At 33.8% G+C, this 20976-nt stretch overlaps 2 protein-coding genes across 3 annotated transcripts; one reads left to right on the top strand and one right to left on the bottom strand.

Annotated features, from left to right (window-relative positions):
- The first annotated feature begins 13501 nt into the window (after positions 1-13501).
- Positions 13502-15049, top strand: LOC120125209 (protein transport protein Sec61 subunit gamma-like). Of its 2 annotated transcripts, none has more exons than XM_039143692.1 (3): positions 13502-13673; positions 13760-13875; positions 14829-15049. In XM_039143692.1, exons 1-2 carry the CDS (start codon positions 13580-13582, stop codon positions 13873-13875), a joined length of 210 nt encoding a protein of 69 aa, XP_038999623.1. In that variant the 5' UTR covers positions 13502-13579; the 3' UTR covers positions 14829-15049. The 2 variants fall into 2 exon arrangements, with proteins under 2 accessions (XP_038999623.1, XP_038999622.1); XM_039143691.1 differs by having other exon boundaries at positions 13504-13673; positions 14858-15049.
- A 2944-nt stretch (positions 15050-17993) lies between these two features.
- Positions 17994-20746, bottom strand: LOC120125208 (mitochondrial import receptor subunit TOM20-like). Its single transcript, XM_039143690.1, has 6 exons — positions 20455-20746; positions 20285-20363; positions 19995-20164; positions 19837-19884; positions 18969-19064; positions 17994-18313 (listed from the first exon to the last, which is right to left on the bottom strand). Exons 1-6 carry the CDS (start codon positions 20554-20556, stop codon positions 18188-18190), a joined length of 621 nt encoding a protein of 206 aa, XP_038999621.1. The 5' UTR covers positions 20557-20746; the 3' UTR covers positions 17994-18187.
- Positions 20747-20976: the final 230 nt, after the last annotated feature.

Raw genomic sequence — 20976 nt, 5'->3', positions numbered from 1 at the left:
AATATGAGGGTAAAATGTTTTGGAATTTAGACAGAGCTAAAATAACGTACATATATTGATGACTAAATTAAAATAATGTATCATTTAACATTAAAGGTCTTAGAAAATTTTCGTAATATAACATTGTAAGTAGGGATGGGTATTAATTCAAATCCGACGAGTTCTAATCTTACCTAATCTGATTGGGTCAAGTTTTTTTTCTTTTTAAAATTTTGTGTTTAATTCGGTCAGGTTTTTAAAGGATGACATCAGATTGGATTTAGAGTTAGGATGAAAAATAACTCGACCTGAGATAAAAATATATTTATCTTTTATATATTTAAGAATAATTGTAATAATATCTCGTTTTATATTATTTTTTAGTTAAGTCCCTATTTTACATAATAAAATAATTGTATATATTTAAGTCCGATGTGAAATTTTCCTTAAAAAGTCAAGTCAACTTTTAATTTTAATAAATTTGGCGTTTTTATTAAAAAAACCCCCAATAATTAGTTAAATAGAAAAACAACCCAAAACAACATTATTTAAAAAAGCCCCCCCCCCCCAATTGCCCTTATGGGACTACCTATCGTTCTAAAAAAACGCGTTTTAAAGACTTCGCGTGCAAAATACGAGATCCATCAACTTTTCAAATAACTTCATTTGATTTATAAATAAATGACACTATAAATGTATCGAACTCGCATTTCGTATAACATGAGATCTTAATCGCTTTTTATTAAACGCGATATTTGGGGATCATTTTTCTAAAAAAATGATTGGGAGTTTTTTTTTCTAAAAAAAATTGGTGTTTGGAGATTATTTTTCGAAACAATTAATTATTGGAGGTTATCAATGATATCAATGAAAGAGTTTATTTTTTTAGGTCGAGTTCGGATAGACAAAAATCCAACTCGATCTAACAATCGAGAGGTTCTGTTGTGAGAAAGTTAAAATACGGCTAAAAAACGACGTGACTGATTAAATAGGTGACTGATTATAATCGCTACCGAAAATGTTATATGTTTTCACTGGAAATATTATTTGTGTTGATAATAATAATGGTAATAACCAGAAATGTTATCGTTGTATGTAAAATAGGCCAAAAAAATATTGACTTTAATAATTTAGGTTAATTACTGAAAATATTATCAACCGTAATAAAATAACATGTTGTGCCTAAAATATTATAAACGGTAAGAAAATAAGTAAATTACTTATTTTGTTATTAATATTATCAACATTTTAGGTAGTGTCTAATATATTATGAGAGTTTAAGTTGATTGGATCTTAGAAATTCAACGATAACAAAATATGTTAATTACTTATTTTGTTATTAATATTATTAACATATTAGGTAGCGCCTAAAATGTTACCAAAATTTAAGCTAATGAGACCTTAGAAATCTGAGATAACAAAATAGGTTAATTACTTATTTTGTTATTAATATTATCAACATATTAGATACCGCCTAAATGTTACCAAAGTTTGAGCTGATGGAGCCTTGAAAATCTTACGATAACAAAATATGTTAATTACTTATTTTGTAATTAATATTATCAATATATTAGATATCACTTAAAATGTTACCAAAATTTAAGCTGATGGGGCTTAGAAATCTCACAATAACAAAATGTGTTAGTTATTTTGTTATTAATATTATGAGAAAATCGCCTCAGTGACCAAAAAAAAGTTATAATATACGATTTTAACCAACTTTTTTTGGATTTGCCAAAATGACCAACAAAATCGCAACGCGAAATAAAAATCGCAACGCGATCCCCAGAATCGCAAATCAGTTTCCAAAATCGCAACGCGATTCTTGAAAATCGCAATGCGATAGTACAAATTCGCATTGCGATTTTCCAAAATCGCAACGCGAATATGAAAATCGCAACGCGAACACATAAATCGCAACGCGTATCCGTAAATCGCAACGTGTATCCGTAAATCGCAACGCGTATGGGTAAATCGCAATGCGTATCCGTATATCGCAACGCGTATCCGTAAATCGCAACGATAATCCGTAAATCGCAACGAGAATCTGTAAATCGCAACGATAATCCGTAAATCGCAACGAGAATCCGTAAATCGCAACGAGAATCTGTAAATCACAACACTGAAATTTTGGGTATATAACACTGAAATCATAAACTAAATCCCTAAATCGCAACTCATTCCATCTCCATCTATCACTCTCCGGCGACATCCGTTCCTATATCCAACGACATCCTTCCCAATCCGGCAACAGGTTTTAGTTTCGCAGCTCGTCTGTTTAGTAAATTAATTTACAACCATGAAATCATCTAATGTTGATCATGTTTGGATAGATTTGTGTTTTGGAGGGTCATGGGATAATGTTAATGGTGTTTTACAATATATGTCTTTACCCATGAATCTTCAACTAAAATTGTCTTTACAAAAGTTAACTTATGAAACTCTAATGCTACGTGTTTCAAATAAATTGAATTTAGAGCCCCTAAGTGGATTTAGGCTATCTTATCAGAGAAATGGTAAAGTTTATTTGTTAACCGACAATGAAGATGTTGAACGATTCATTGCTTACATTAGTGTTTCACAAGATGATGTTACATTGTATGTTGTTGAACCTAGAAGTAGTATTGTTGGGTCAGTAGCGGGTAGTAATCAACTAAGTTTTTCTCAAAACCCACAACCTTTCTCTAATCCAAATCCCAATCAACTTTCAGCACCAAATTCCGGTTTTCGTATTGACCAGTTAGACGATGATGAGCCAACAGAAAAAATTGTGAGTACTAGTCAGTATTCGAAATTTGGTCTTGGTCAATATCCGGACTTTGATATTGGTCAATACACGGATTTTGATGATGTTTCAGAAGAAGAAACAGACCCTGCATGTAATGATTTTGATATTGGTCAATACCCGAATTTTGATGATGAAACAGCCGTTGCCGAAGAATGTATTGATGATGATAATGAGGAGGAAGTTACGACTGTGAATGAACATGTTGAACATCCATTCTGTAATTCATATAATCCTGAAGAAGAAAAAGAAGAAGAAAAATTCCCCGAAGAAAAGAAAATGCCACGGGCGTATAACTGGAATATGCCAGAATTACTTCAGATACCGGAAGAAGAGTTGATAAAGAAAGCAGTTGATTGTTACACAAAAGTTATTCGTATCAAGAAAGATGATTGTTTTGATACAAAGGAAGACTTGAAGATAGCTTTGTATACGAAATGTGTGGAAGATGGCTATCAACTAAAAGTTAACAAATCAAGCAAAGATCGTTTCGAAACAAGGTGTATGATTGACAAAAACTGTATGTGGCGTATGATTGCAAAGAGAATAAAAGATTGCAAAATGTTTCAAGTTAGGACTTTTATTGATAAACATACATGTTCAAGAACCCAAGTTTTTCCTCACCATAGACAGGCAAACAAAAAGGTGTTGGGTGGTTTTCTGGCTGAGTTAATGTTTTTGAATGGCAGGGTATATCGGGGACATGAAATTATGACTGACATGAATGCTCGGTTCAAGATTAGTATATCATATTCTCAAGCTTGGAGAGCCAAATGTTATGCCTTGGAATTGTTGAGGGGGTCGCCAGAAGCATCGTTTGCCCAACTGCCGGCTTATTGTCACAATTTAAAGCTGAAAAATCCTGGGTCGGTAACTCATATCAAAACAGATAGAGATGGATGCTTTGAGTTGCTGTTTATCGCCATTGGTGCTACGGTTAGTAAATCAATATAATTTTGTTGACTCATTTTTGTTAGTTACATGCATTTCACATTTAAATGATTATATTTCTTGTGTATATTATTTTGTAGATTCGTTCGTTTATTACTTGCATGCGCCCAGTTATTATAGTTGACGGAGCACATTTGAAAGGTCGATACCTTGGAGTAAACTTATTAGCAGTAGCCATGGATGCTAACAATGGGATATTGCCAATAGCTTACGGGGTTGGCAAATCTGAAACCTCTGATTCATGGACATGGTTTATGGGGCATCTTAGGGATTGCATAAGTCCTATTAGCAATCTGACAATCATATCCGATAGGGCAAACTCAATTGACAACGCTGTTAGAAGGTGTTTCCCAGATGCTTTTCATGGACTTTGTGGTGTTCATTTGTATAGAAATCTAAAATCAAGGTATGCTGGTATAAAAAAGCACAAATGGACATACTGGAAGGCTGTAAAAGCTTATCGGGAAGTGGATTTCAATAAGCATATAAATTGTTTAAGACGTGTTTTGCCTCAGTGTGCTCAAACACTAGAAGATGTCGGGTTTGAAAGATGGTCAAGAGTACATCAACTTGGAGTAAGATATGGTTTCATGACGTCTAATAGTGCAGAATCAATCAACGCTCTAAGTCGTCATTCCCGGAAATTACCCATTACTATGTTAATGGAGTTTTTTCGAGCCTCTATTCAACAGTGGTACTACAAGAAAAGAAACCATGCAGGTATTATTTCTTTGAATTCGTAACTTATCATATTTATATATTTTACTAAGTATTGTTTATTTAAATTTACAGGAACATTGGAACATCGTGTTACACCATAGACTGAAAAAAAGATAACGAAACGTGTTGTGAAGTCAACGTCATGGAGAGTTGAACCATGTTCAAACACTTTGTTTCAAGTACTGGATAATAACTTAAATGGGCTAGTCGATCTAAATGCAAAGACGTGTAGTTGTATGAAATGGCAAACATCTGGTTATCCGTGTGGCCATGTTATAAAAGTTGCTCTTCATTTAAACCAAGATGATTCAAGCGCATACGCTAAGGATTGCTACACTACAGAAGTTTATCGACAGACTTATGCCGAGATTGTCTACCCTATTCCACATCCTTCTGAGTGGGACATACCAGATGACTTACAAACAGTTTTGCCACCAGCCATGGACAGAAGGCTACCTGGCCGACCAAAAAGTCACGATCGTATACCGTCTAAGGGTGAAGAGAAGAAGAGATCGACATGTAGTCGGTGCAAGGAAAGTGGTCATACAAGGTTGACATGTGGATCACCAGTGCCATCAAAATCATCTTTTCCTCTACCAAAATATGGATCCTCATCAAAATCCAAAGCTCATATGGTGTGAACTTTGTATTATGTAAACGTTGTTATTCAGTTGTATTATGTAAACGTTTTAACATTTAACATTTTATGTGTATTATGTAAACGTTGCCATCAAAAGCTCATATGCAAACGTTGTATTATGTGGATTTTATGTGTGAACTTTTAACATTTTCAGTTGAATTAATGACTCAGGCCAACCATTTTGACTTAACCAACTCTTGTTATTTAGTTGTTATCACTATTAGGCATGCATTTGACTATCGCAACACGGAAATTACAATCGCAACGAGAGAATCGCAATGCGAAATGAAAATCCCAACATGAAAATCGCAATGCGGAAATAAAAATCGCAACGAGAGAATCGCAATGCGAAATGAAAATCGCAATGCGAAATGAAAATCGCAACGAGAGAATCGCAATGCGAAATGAAAATCGCAATGCGAAATGAAAATCGCAACGAGATAATCGCAATGCGAAATGAAAATCGCAATGCGAAATGAAAATCGCATTGCGATTCTCTCGTTGCGATTTTCATTTCCGCATTGCGATTTTCATTTCGCATTGCGATTCTCTCGTTGCGATTTTCATTTCGCATTGCGATAGTCATTTTTGCCTTCAACATAATGCAGATTGAAATCAACAAAATCAACCATTACATTTCAATCAATTAAACAAGCACAAATAAGAATTATGTTCGCATCAATTACACAAATCAACTTTTACAAATCATCTTTTACAAATCAATTAAACAATCAAAAAATAAGCAATAATTCTTATTTCCGATCATCTACTATTGAATCAACTTTTACAAATCAATTAAACAATCAAAAAACAATCAATTAAACTATTGAATCAACTTTTGCAGCCATACATCATTTTCACGCAGTTCACTTCTGAGATTAACCTGCAGAAACCAAACATTTGCTCAAACAACACTTTCTACACATCTAAAACCTACAAACAGCAAATTATTGAATTCTAGGTACTTAACCAAACATTTTCAAACCAAAAGTATATAAACTTACCAATTGTTTATGGACATTTTTATAACGCGGATGCAGGTAGGCAGCGTCTCGTATATATCGATTTAGCCATATAATGCCGAAACCACAAGCCTACTGCAGCTCTATCTCTATCGGTGGGAGGTAGATACTTGATGCTTCCCGTCGTCAAACGCTCCAACGCCAAGCATACGAGAGGACCACAATCTCCTCTGGCTCCGCTCGTTTGTTGTGGCGCGGTCTCGTCTCTAATAACTGTAATATTGAGCTTCTTTGGCTTCTTGTTTCCAGAACGAGTCCAATAATTGATCGCATCCAAGAATTTAGCCAAATGAGAGCTCCATCCCTTAATAACATCTCTTAAATCAGCCAATGATATGTAATTTATCATGCTGTCATACACTATTGTCTTAAGGGATGGGAGCTGAAGCTCGACGAGAATCCAATGTTTACGTTCCAAAACAGGGATAAACACCTGCAATCATAAGTAATAATTCATTCATTTGCGCACTTATTTCATAAAACCTTTAAACTCAATCTAAAATAAATACTAACCTTATCGACCTCCCACCATGCAGGATAAAGTTTAGCTTGTCCATTGCCCAAATCAAATGATTCATCTCGTGCATTCTTCAAGTGAACGGCGTGAAAAGACGTCGACATAATTGTATATCGTATATTTTTATTTTTCTTAAGTTTTCTTATTATTAGAAGACGTGTCACCCACGCATCGATATACTGTTTTACAAAAAAAGACATATATTAGTGACTTACATAAATTTAAAAAAAAAATTAATCAAATTGAAATATAAGAAAAATATAAGACTTACCCCCCCATCGAAATAGCCATTGTCTTCGACCCCTAATAATACGCCCCACCAAGACCGATCAAGCAACAAATAGATATCATCGGTGAGCTTGCATATGTCAGTGAAACACCCCTGGCTCCGCTCATGTAGATAAAAATCAACAGCGGTCTTAGCCCAAAAGGTGTTATCCAGAATTGTGTCCGGTAGTTGTTCCCTCTCCTCTTCAGATACCGGTATGGTACTGGCCGGTAACTCATACGAGAGCCAACTTGAATCCATCATGTCCGGCACGTCAGAGGGTTTCTCAAGAAGCCTACATATGACGCCATGTGAATCGGGCTCTTGAATGGTGGGAGGGACCTCTTCAATGATGACAGTGGCCTCTTGATCGGTGGGAGGGGACTCTCGAGGAATGATAGGGGGGCCTCTTCAACGATAGGAGTGGACTCTTGAGGGATGACAGGCGAGTTGGGCTTCTTCTTGCGGTGTATTCGCACTATTGGGGTGTACGGAGACTTAATAGCACGTGCACGCTGTCTGATGCGTGAACTCCGTCGTGCAAGCATAACCCGACGTAAAGCATCCACTCTATCGGGCCGCTAAATAATTAAATACAAAAATCAGTAAATAAACAGACATGATATTTAAACAGTGAAAACTAAGACAAATATGTTTCAAACTTGCATTGTATTCACCCAAGTCATTATTCTATCATAGTTCACAAAATGCATCAGATAACAAAGAAAAATATGTTTCAAACTAATACCCTGAAGTTAGTATTTGTCTTTGTTTTGTCTATTGGTTGAAGTAATGCAATCCATTCAAGTTTCAATTTGCAGAAGAAGAAATAGTTTACTTTCGCAACACGAAACTTAAAATCGCAACGCGAAACCAAAATCGCAACGCGAAATGAAAATCGCAACGACAGAATCGCAACGCGAAACCAAAATCGCAACGAAAGAATCGCAACGCGAAATGAAAATCGCAATGCGATTTTGGTTTCGCGTTGCGATCTTGTCGTTGCGATTTTGGTTTCGCGTTGCGATTCTGTCGTTGCGATTTTCATTTCGCGTTGCGATTTTGGTTTCGCGTTGCGATTTTAAGTTTCGTGTTGCGAAAGTAAACTATTTCTTCTTCTGCAAATTGAAACTTGAATGGATTGCATTACTTCAACCAAAAGACAAAACAAAGACAAATACTATTTCACAGTGTTAAAGAATACACAGTTTAGCAGAATTGGCAGCAACCGAACAAATTTACTTTCAACCAAAAGACAAAACAAAGACAAATACTATTTCACAGTGTTAAAGAATACACAGCTTAGCAGAATTGGCAGCAACCGAACAAATTTACTTTCAACCAAAAGACAAAACAAAGACAAATACTATTTCACAGTGTTAAAGAATACACAGTTTAGCAGAATTGGCAGCAACCGAACAAATTTACTTTCAACCAAAAGACAAAACAAAGACAAATACTATTTCACAGTGTTAAAGAATACACAGTTTAGCAGAATTGGCAGCAACCGAACAAATTTACTTTCAACCAAAAGACAAAACAAAGACAAATACTATTTCACAGTGTTAAAGAATACACAGTTTAGCAGAATTGGCAGCAACCGAACAAATTTACTTTCAACCAAAAGACAAAACAAAGACAAATACTATTTCACAGTGTTAAAGAATACACAGTTTAGCAGAATTGGCAGCAACCGAATAAATTTACTAAGCAATCTAAGTGAAATGGCTAATCTAAGTGAAATTACGAGTAAATTTATCATTAAGTTAAATATGGAAAATCTTAAACTTACCTCGTTGCGTAGAGTATGAACCTCATTCTGCAACGATACTATCATCTCACGTAGAGCGGCAACCTCACCACGTAAAGTTGACACCTCCACACGCCATGCACCATCGTTATCGCGTAGAGTACCGATCTCCTCACGCAAGGCATTGACCTCATCACGTAACTCCCTTGACTCATCCCGTGGAGGTGGAGGTGGAGAACAGGGAGATAGGAGTCGTGGCATCTTTGCCGGTCGCCTATCATGAGGTGATGGTGGAGAAGAGGCTCGATGATGTGACGAGATAGGTGATGGCTCTCGTTCTAGAGGTGTATTGTCGGGTCGATCGGGTGATGGCTCTAGGTGAGGTGATGGCTCTCGAATTGGAGGAAGTGGATGCTGCTCATCATCCGTGCCATCAAAAAAACTCTGACTAGCTTGCCACCAATCAGTGGCAAGCTCTTCCTCCGTGGGTGTCAGTCTTTGTAATGGAATGTTGGCCTCCTAAAATATAAAAACTCAAACAAAGTTAAACGTCTACTATTAATAACTTGTTTATATATTATATGAAAGTATTTGTGTTAACTTACATTATTTATTGTCGCATATGGTATTAAGTCTTCCCAATCCAACAGAGTTTTCCTCTTCCAGGAAATAGCCCTGGGAATATCATTTGACGTTTTTATTGCATATGTACGCATGCTGGGGAAAGCCTCGAATATCCAAATCTACAAACAATATAATAACAAAATTAGTAATTGTTAAATAATTAATTATAATTTTAGAAACATTATATAGAAATTCTTACCTTAAAGGCCCAAACAAAGCCTGACAAAGTGTATTTGGACCCATCGCCCCGCAAACTTTTGCGGTCATCAAAGGCAGACGACAACTTAGTCCAGGTAGCTTTCCATATATATGAACCCCACGGAAACAGATTCCATGCATTCAGGTCCTCTACCAATATTATTAGCTCCCGATGAATAGGTTGTCTGGCCTCTCTGCCTAAAAAGCCGGCATACACAAGTAGTAGAAGGCATACTCGGACAACATCGACGTCATCCATCCGAGTGAAACCACTTTCTTATTAAATAATTTCTTCAGGTCGTCGACATGTAGGTTCGGCTTCTCCATTGACTCATCCGGAAAAACCCGGGATAACCATGATGGGCGGGCGATATGACGAGTGTATCGGCCTACATCATCGTGTCCGAATCGTAGACCAGTGATTAAGCAGAACTCCTTCCGCCCAAAACAAGTATACGCTGGTGGAAAATGAAACCATATCTCTTCCTCACCACGTTGTATACTGTCGGGTAGATTTGATGTCATGGTCTGAAGCCATAAATGGGTCAAATTAGCATCTCCACCCGGATGCTGTACTCTCAGCCATGGCCCGAAGCAGGTTTCCTCAAACAATTGTCTTTGAGCAGGTGAAAGCTTCGAAGCAATTGTAGTGGCCAGACTGACTTTATTTCTCAAGGTCAATTGAGCCGAAAAAAATTTCTACAAAAACAATAAACATACCAAGTTAGATATACCAAAAACTACACTGTGAAGATATACCAAAAACAATAAACATAAAAAGTAGTAGTTTATTCTTGAAACTAAAATTTGCAACACTGTTTTGTCTTTGGGTTGAAATGAAAATCGCAACGAGAGAATCGCAACGCGAAATGACAATCGCAACGAGAGAATCGCAACGCGAAATGAAAATCGCAACGAGAGAATCGCAACGCGAAATGAAAATCGCAATGCGATTTTGGTTTCGCGTTGCGATTTTCATTTCTCTCGTTGCGACAGTCATTCTCTCGTTACGATTTTCATTTATCTCGTTGCGACTCTTCTGCAAATTGAAACTTGAATGGATTGCATTACTTCAACCAAAAGACAGAACAAAGACAAAGACAAATACTAACTTGAAAATCGCAACGACAGAATCGTAACGCGAAATGAAATCTAAGTGAAATGGTTAATCTATTATTGAAATGACCAGTAAACTTATCATCAGTTTCAATATGAAAAACCTACAATAATGCAAACATTTCAAAATAAAAATAATTAAAAAAACTAACCCTCGGAGGTTGATTTTCCATTTCTGAATATTGTGAGGGATTTCTGACCGTGAATGGTTGTGAGGGATTTCGCCGGAGATGGGGACGGAAATCTTCGGAGATGGGGACGGATTTCTTCGCCGTAGAGAGTGAGAGATGGAGATGGGACTGAGTTGTGATTTTAGGTTTTAGGTTATGAGTTGCGATTACGGGATTTTGTCTTAATATTCGTTTTTGTAATTTGAAAATAAAATACGCGTAGCGATTATAATGGCGCTTTAAATATCGCGTTGCGATTTACGGATACGCGTTGCGATTTTATGTATTATCGTTGCGATTTACGGATACGCGTTGCGATATACGGATACGCATTGCGATTTACCCATACGCGTTGCGATTTACGGATACACGTTGCGATTTACGGATACGCGTTGCGATTTATGTGTTCGCGTTGCGATTTTAATATTCGCGTTGCGATTTTGGAAAATCGCAATGCGAATTTGTACTATCGCATTGCGATTTTCAAGAATCGCGTTGCGATTTTGGAAACTGATTTGCGATTCTGGGGATCGCGTTGCGATTTTTATTTCGCGTTGCGATTTTATTGGTCATTTTGGCAAATCCAAAAAAAGTTGGTTAAAATCGTATATTATAACTTTTTTTTGGTCACTGAGGCGATTTTCTCTAATATTATCAACATATTAGGTAGCGCAAAAAATGTTACTAAAGTTTAAGCTGATTGACCTTAGAAATCACAATATAACAAAATAAGTTAATTACTTATTTTGTTATAAATATTATCAACATATTCGATTGCGCCTAATATGTTACCAGAGTTTAAGCTAATAGGGTCTTCGAAATCCAACAACAACAAAATATGTTAAATATTTATTTTGTTATAAATAAATATTAACATACTAGGTTGTGCCCAATAATATTATTGTGAATAAATAAGTAGGTTACGATCTAAAATATTAAAGTTGTGTTTAATGAAATCGGTAATGATTTAATATATTACGTATCTTTGTATGGAAATTATTTTTAAAATAAATATTGATAATACTGTGGTCTGATGGTCGATACTTTAACAAATATTGATATTGTTTTCTATGATGTTTAATATTTTATCATTTTAGAAACTTGTTAATCTAAAAAAAATTGAAATGTTAAGATTGAAAGTTACTTATTTACAAAATTCCATTAAAATATATTTGTAAAAATATTGATACTTAGTGTAGATGTATCGAAACTCTTATACTTCTTATTGATACTTAGTGTAGATGTATATAAATTATTAATACTGATACTTAGTGTATATGTATTAATACATATTCAGAAAAATTATTAATAGTTGATATCGATACTTTAGATTTTTAAATTTTGTAATCATTGTTATCGAGATTTTAGCATTTGAAAAAGTTGATGAATGTTAAATTATCGATAATTGATATCTGATGTATTGATATTTTTGAAAAAGTTGATGAATCCCCCACATCAACCTACAAGTATCGATACTTTCAAATTTAAAAAAAAATATTTCAAACGATTAAGTTGTAAATATTTTACCGTTTACATTAATATTATACTTTTAAACAAATCGATAGGTAGTTTAATGTAATATGTAAAGCCTATTTTATTTTAACCAATTAAGTTGTAAATATTTTACCGTTTTATATTAATATTATACCTTTAAACAAACCAGTAGCTAGTTTAACTTAATAGATAGTGCCTATTTTATTTTAACTAATTAAGTTGTAAATATTTTACCGTTTATATTAATATTATACCTTTAAACAAACTGGTAGCTAGTTTAGCATAATATGTAGCGTCTATTTTATTTAACCAGTTACATTATTATTATACATTTAAACAAACTAGTAGATAGTTTAACGTAATATGTTGCGCTTATTTTATTTTAATCGGTTAAAGTTGTAAATATTTTATCGCTTACATTATTATTATACATTTAAACAAACCGGTAGCTAATTTAACGTAATAGGTTGCGTCTATTTTATTTTAACCCGTTAAGTTTTAATTATTATTACACTATCGATATTTTTACAACGATATTTTAATGAAAAATTTTAAATAAGTAACTTTCGATCTTAACTTGAACATTTTTTTCAAAGAAACATGTATCGATATTTTAATTACCATCAATTTTCTCAAATGTTAAAGTATCGAACATAATAGAAAAAGTATAAATATTTTACCATTAATCAAATGTTAAAGTATCGACCATCAGATCGTAGTATCGATATTTATTTTAAAAAAAGTTTGATACTTTGCAGCCTTCTCGTTTTCTATTTTTTTAATTCAAAAATATTGATATTTATGAAAAAATATTGAAACTTTTCAGTCTTCTCATTTTCCATATTTTTTTAAATTTGAAAGTATTGATATTTATGAAAAAATATTAATACTTTGCAATATTCACATTTTTCATTTTTTTAAATTCGAAATTATCTATATTTATAAAAAATATTAATATTAACCGATCAAATTACGCCATTATAATTAATATATTAGATATAAATCAACATTTTTAGTCGTACTAAATCGATTTTGTTAAGGGTTTTTTTTTCTTTCAAATTTTCGGTTATGTTATTTTTTAGCCTCATATTAACATGTTTCCTTGTACAATCCCCCAACCATTCCTATTTTTCACCAGTTTTTCCTTTTTTCTTTTTTTAATTATTATCAACGGCTCAGATCATCTGTTTTACTCTCGTATCTTATTTAACGGCTCCTATTCATTTGCCTTAAGTTGCTTTTCTTGGAATTCTCCCCTTATAATAGATCCGCAGATCTTAAAAATTCCTTTAAAGTTTATCTATTCCAAAGACCAAAGCAAAACCAGAAAGGGGGGAGTGGAGATATGGACGCAATTGATTCAGTTTTCGATCCGCTAAGAGAGTTCGCTAAGGATAGCGTTCGTCTTGTCAAGAAATGCCACAAGCCTGATCAAAAAGGTTACTCCTATCTCCTTTCTAATTTTAGGTTTTGTTTGATCGATCTGAATTGTGATTGCATGATTTTTTTCTTTGTTTTGTTTCAGAGTTTACGAAGGTGGCGTTTCGTACAGCGATCGGATTCGTGGTTATGGGATTTGTAGGGTTTTTCGTTAAGCTCATCTTTATCCCCATTAACAATATTATTGTTGGATCTGGTTAGGTGCGGTTCGATTCCTTCCATTTCTATTTTGTTTTTCATGTTACTTTGTTGGTTTATTGTATCATTATATGTTATTGCTTTCGTATTGATCTTAATTTATTCGAATTAAAATGAATAAAGCACGGAAAATAAAAAATCTCGGAATTTTTGAAAAATTGATTGTTGATTACTCTAGGCAAATGGAATTTGCCTGAATATTATAGGTTTTTTTTACTGTTTGCGAGATCTGGAAAATTGAATTAGTTTTCTTAACCGGATGTATTATTTTATTTATGAATCCATGTTTGCATCTCAGTGCGCTTGATCTTTTCTTTATATGGTCATTTTATTCTACCTTGGAGATATTGTGAACTCAACGTATCAATGCAATTGTTTTTTTAATTCGCAGCTTTCAGCAAAAATGGCTGTAAAGAACCAATTTTGCAATTACTAACGAGCAATTGATTCAAACTTTCATTTTAGACAAGATAATGAAAAAGGCTGAAAAGAGTAGAAGATAAGCTGCCTCTTGTATGTTTGTTGGACTTCGGTATGTGTCGGATAGGATGTGTCTCACACGAGCATGTTCAATATTTTTTTTCTCTATTTTTCATGTATTTGGAGGATATTATGTTTATTGGGGTCTTATCCCTATGATCGTGTCAAAATACATTGGACATGGGTGTTGTCGTGACTAGGTAATTTTAGAAAAATGAAGAGTTGGAGCAACATAGATGGACTGCGTGGGGTTAGGTATGGAGTATGTTGGATGGAGTTGTTTTTGACTCTTATAGCTGAATGGAATCTTCCTCAAGATAAACCAAATAATGGTAGCTTAACAAACTGATACACAGACATTAATTTGTCTACTTCGAATGCAACTAATACGATGGACAAGCATCTCCATTTATGAATTTTTTTTATATTGGTTTAAGATTTTGCCATGCTTCATCTGTACTCGTCATGTTTGATAATCCATATGGATCTTATTACTGGCTTGCAGGAAGCGAGGCAATCAGTGTGTATTTTCAGCATGAAGGCTAAAAAGATAGAATAACTGGATGGCTATATCTGAATTCATTAAAGCAATTCAAATTCAGACATGGGGGTTTTCTAGTTTTCTTTATATTCACTTTTGTTGGAAATTTTGTTTTAGTTGTTGAAATAAACACAACCATTATGACTTTTGGTCCAATGAGTCGTATACTTCATGCTAAACCTTCCTTTTGAAGGATGAATTTCAATTGAATATGTCAATTTTTTATTAGCATTGGCCTCTGGACTGCATTTCTTCGTGCATGGTACACTTAAATTATAAGGCATGGAATCGTTGTATAGTACTCCGTTGTTGAGGAACAAGTGAAATGCATATGTCGAGGTGCAACAGTATCCCGACGAAACTGAGATCAGTTGGCAAAGAAAGAAATGCAAGATACTAAACTGAAACTATACAAATTGGGATGCATTTTCAAAAACAAGGTCAAAGATCTAATAGTAACACAAGCAACTTGGGAATGTTTTCCTACTTAAGGCTGGAAATTTAGGTACTGCAATTTTCACTTATTTAGAAACAGAAATCATTGCATGAACCAAACAATTTCAGTGATTTCTAAACTAAAATAGAAGATGCAAAAGAACCAGATGCAAGCGTGTCCAGATAACCTATAAAAACTTCAGGCAACAAGACACCTACAATCCGCACTAATATGCTTGAAAACAAGTCAAGTATGTACCATCCTATAATATTGAGGGCTGAAACCTTAGGACCCTAATGTTAATTGACTTACCATTTCTAGTTCTTACCTTGTTTGATATTGACAAATTGTTGACACAAATCTACACACATATATAGAGAGAGAGGGATCCCTAAAGCTATAACCAGGTTATTGAATGTAGAAGTCATATTGTTTTGCTGATTTAGATGGCGTCAACAGAGTTTTTTTTTCTGCTCTAATTTTTTTGTGAGGAGTAATCAATCCCCGATTGTGTGATTGAGGTTGTACAATTCTTTTGGTGCTGAAAGAAAACAAGTTTCACACTAATTTTCGTGCTTAATGTGAAATTCAATGTTAGATATTATGGTCCTTGGTCTCTAGTGTTTCGTACCTACATTGGTTCTTCAGTTTTGTATGGTCTGTGACATCTTAAATTGTGGTTAAATTTTTTATCTTTAAGTGGGGTTAAGTTAGTCTTTGTGAATTATCGGTGCTTGGTTGTAAATTTCTAAAAAGTGTGAGGACTCGCTGCATAATTAACCCAAGTGATAGAAATCAACAATAGATCGATGGATAAATACAAGTGCAAAATAGTTATTTTAAAACTTACTAAATCCACCGTCAACCAGATTTTTTTTTAGTGCGATGAGATATTAAATTTTCAAATAAAATTAGAGATTTGAATATTAACATTTACATATGAAGTAAACTGAGAAGATAACCCTTATAATAGACCTTTATACAACTCGATTTGGATTAATTAGTCTATAGATTGGATATCAATAATTAATTAAAAAAACTTACTAAACCCATAATGAATTTATTAGGTTACAACTATAAATTCTAACTTTTTGTAACAAACGCATAAAAAAAACTCTTAAGTTAGAGCTAGCATGAGAATATATAACAAGATAACAGAAAAGTTTTTAGCTCAACTGTAACTTGGAGAAAAATAATAGTTTCATGCAAAATAATAATAATAATAAAATACTTTTTTCATTTTACTTTTCTTATTAACAAGGAAAAAGTTTTTTTTTGTCATTCATATTCCAAGAATTCACATTGACTAATTCGAACCGACCCGTATCACACACCTAATTTTAGTAGATAAATCAATAAAAAAGTTATTAATAACTAAAATAACGTATAATTCTCGATGATTCTCAAATGTCTCAACTCAAAGATATGAAGACCGTCTGAATACCCCCACAGACATGTAGACTTGGCATAGGGGAGCATCGCAAGGCATCCCTCAGCTTATCGTGAGATGCCCGTTATAGGAATAACAACCATTATAGTGGTCAAAGTGTTATTTGAAAATGTTATTTCACGACTGTGATATTAACAATAAACGTAATGCAATAAAAAATGAGATTGTAAGGGTAATTTAAATCCCGGGTAAAAACAATAGATCCTGGTTCAAGCATACAAAATTCGTCAAAAAAAAAATCAAAATTGTAATTTCTGTCCATAATTTGCCTTACAGTCTAAGCTTTGGTTTACACTCTCTCCAACCTCTAACTAAAGCTCAGACACTATCATTATAAACACCAAGTGATCTCTTAAAGTCGTTGACAACTTCTACTTATGTCTTAAAACTTTGAAATGCCTCGTGTTCTTAGTACACAATGATTAAAAAATCAAAATTGTAATTTCTGTCCATAATTAACATCATTTATATAAAATCAAAATCATTTTGTTAATTCAAAATTTTGATGAGGAAATATTAACGTATTCGGAACTAATAAAAGCAATAAAACTATTTTTTTATATTTAAAAATTGTTGTTTTTAAAAATATATTTAAAATATTTTAATTTATGAACAATTTGTTAGATGTTTTACTTACAATTAATTAATGATACGAAAATATATGACATAGTGTATTTATACTTTTTATAATCTATAATATTAAATACAAATATTTTTATGAAAGTTCTCATTATTTATTTATTACTCATAAATTGTGATCTTAATCTCTAAAAATTTTAGTCATGACTACAATGGTGCAAGCTCAAATTGACTAGATTACAAGAAGAAGAAAAATGATCGATTTGAAAATTTTAAACTAAATATTAAATTACGCATAGCAAACATACTAAAGGGACTTGTTATTCTCCCTGGTGATCATGAGCTCGAGCACCGACAGAAGTATAAGCATTCATTGCCAATTGATTTGGAGCTTTTTTAACATGTATTGCCTTGTATTTACTTTAAACTTATAAAAGAAAAAACTAACATATTTAATGGTTATTAATTATACTATTAAATATTAACAGTACATATAGTCATATATTATTTGTACTGTTTAATTTGAATTTAAATATGTACATGGTCTACATACTATGTCAGAGGTTTTGATTCCTTGTTATTTGCTTTGGGTTTGGTTACACTTGGAGTTTACTATTAGAGTTTTTGATTGATGCAAAATAGTTATTTTAAAACTTAGTAAATCCATGATCGATTTATTAGGCCGTGGCTATAAATTCTAACTTGTAACAAATGCAGAAGACTAAGCTAAAGCTAGCATGAACAAGGTAAAAGATATTAATAACTAAGATAACACATTATTCTCCCAATGTCTCAAACTCAAAGGTCTGAAGGCAAGGCATCCCTCAGCTTATCGTGGCGGTGGTGGCAATCGAGATTTAGCAAACCCGACCCATACGATGATGCCAATAGCAAGGATTATCCAACCAAATATGTCATATCTGAGATCATTGTTTTTCTTACCCTTTTTACCGGGCTGCAAGAAAGTAAAGACGATTCAAGCACACAAAAGTCATTAAAAACTGTATGCAAATGAAACAATCTTAACATATCCGAGACTGAGCAATCGTCCAGGATCACCCAAAAAGGAGGAAAAAGGAAAAAATGTAGTTCATGGGAGATTGAGAAACCCAGCAGCTCAAATCAGTATCCCACATTTGAGAACTACATTGATCCTTTCTATTCTCATTTGATTCATGTTTACAATATCATGTCAATTCCTCCCTCACGATATATGTGATCTTTTGCATGCTTTTATTCAACAAAGCGACTCAGATGCGCAAAAGCATCCTATCTACATTATAAATTACACTTGTGCATGTTATGCATGGAAGTGTAAATGAATGTCCCCTCAATTAACCACGGTACATCAGCAACACATCAAACATTTTTTATGTTGTTTCCCTGAAGCTATGAACAATTTTAAATGTGGATCAACAGAAAACAACAAGAAAAGAAAAAACTAATGGACTTCTATCCTTGACAATTCCAAATGCCAATGTAGATAGTGCAGAAATCGGGATCAATTAAACAGCACATAACAATACAAGCCACACAGAGATAACAGGGTAAGAAGTCTAACTGCAGATAGGATGAAGAGAAACATGAAATGAAGAAATTACGAGTATTACATTTTCTGAACTGGATGCAGGAGCATGAGGAGATCCAACCCCAACCATTTGTTGATCTAAACCATGCTTAAGAATTTCGCGGAGTAATTCTGGAGCCTGAGGGGGAAAAAAAAGCTATAGATCACATATCACGAACGAAGTATCTCAGTTTGAACTTGGCATTTCTCTCTAGACTCTTCCATTATTTAAGGGTGAAATCTTTAACCGATTGACTTTCTCTTCTCTTCCATGTTTGTATGCCCTCGGAATGCTTCTGCTACCATAAATCATTAACTTTGTTCATTCCGAAATTTAGCAGTTTGTACGAGATGAAAAACAAAATCTAGACTGTCATTATTCTACAATAAAACAAGAACACCGAGCTTCATTCATATGAACCTCAATTTCACAGCATTGCGGAGGAAAACACCAGCAGCAATTACTACATGAGACCTCTACACTATATTACTTTGACTTTTTGGCTTTGCTTGGTACGAAGGATGGAAAATTTGTTAATCAAATGGTCAAGATTCATTGGAAGGTAAAATCCCCATATCCATGTCCAAAAATGTCAGTCACAGGTGTTTAAATAAATAAATAAAAACATTCGAAGCAATATAACCTCTACTAACCTCAACATGCAAGTTAATAACAGCTGAAAAAACAAGAACGATAGACACAAACAACGAGAATCCCACACTTGAATATCAAAAACTACAATACAGAAAATATAGAATCAAAAACCTCTCATCAAAATCAAACAAGGTCCATCATACACTTTCACAACTAAAAATAATATGCTGTGGTAAGCTGTTAAAAGTTATAAATCACATGGAAGATTAGCATTACCTAAGAATAAACCAATATAATGATAACCAGATCAAAGTACCTTAGAAGATATTTCGAGTGATTTGAGGTAAACTTCATTAGTGGGATCCTACAAATACACAATATACTTTCTATGTCAAACAAAGCACGTCAAGCAATAACCAGCACGTAGAGTTAGACGCATCCAAGCCGATTTTCCGAAAAATTAAATTAAATTACCTCATCAACTGCTTGCTGGAAATATGTAGCAGCCTTATCGAAATGAGGCCCGGCTTCATCTTCCTTATTAGTCAGAAATGCTAAAGAAGTCTCAGCATTTCCCAAACACCATAAAGCTTCATGCTTTTGAGGGTTAATGGACAATGCTTGCTCTAACTTCGCAATAGCATCTAATTTAAAAAATAATAAACAATGTATAAAACCTAAATTCAATTTTCAATGGCAAGAAAACTATTGTCAATTGGAATAAGGTTTCAATTAATTTAAAAACAAAGTATATACACGAGAACCTTTGATCATTTTCAGGGAAACTTGAGGACTTTGACACTGAGACAACTCCAGTAAAGCTCCGGCCCATCTGGTCAAGTTCTGCCAAAAAAAGAAGAAAAAAACTAGCCAAAAACACATTTTAATTGGAAAAAAAGGAGAAAAGCAGATCCAAGGAAGGAGGGAACCGAACATCGGCGTCGTTAGGATCTGAAGCGTAATTGGCTTCGGAAATTTTACGAGCTTGCTCAAAAAAGAGCAGCCGATCAAGTTCGTGTTCGTCCGATACTTCCATGGCTGCTCCTTTGAGCCTTCTTTTTCAGGATCTATCTTCTTTTTTCTATAGGATTCCGTTACGGAGCAACAAAAATTAAGAAGCGCAAAATGAACCCTTTTGCGTTTTGAAATAAGCCTAAAAGAAAGGTGTGAATATCTGCCTTACTAGTGACGACCTCGTTAGCAGCCATGAAGTTAGGAACTGCAAATTTCAGTTTTTTCAATGGGAAAAAATTGGTTCAAAAATTAAAACCGGGTTTTCTTTATTTAAACTATAATTGAAGCTCAAATAATATCAGACTTTGAGCCCAAATAGAGCTCAAATTTCAGTTATTGTTACCTCTATATGGTGGTATATATATGGTTTCTTATCATTAAATAAGCATATTGTATTTCTTAAAGTTAAGGGTAATATAATCCTTACGTAAAGGCCGTTCTA

The sequence above is a fragment of the Hibiscus syriacus genome, unplaced genomic scaffold (assembly GCF_006381635.1).
Source record: "Hibiscus syriacus cultivar Baekdansim isolate YM2019G1 unplaced genomic scaffold, ASM638163v2 tig00110430_pilon, whole genome shotgun sequence".
Lineage (NCBI taxonomy): Eukaryota > Viridiplantae > Streptophyta > Magnoliopsida > Malvales > Malvaceae > Hibiscus > Hibiscus syriacus.
Note: the sequence above shows the minus strand (reverse complement) of the source record. Positions and strands in the feature narration are given on the sequence as shown.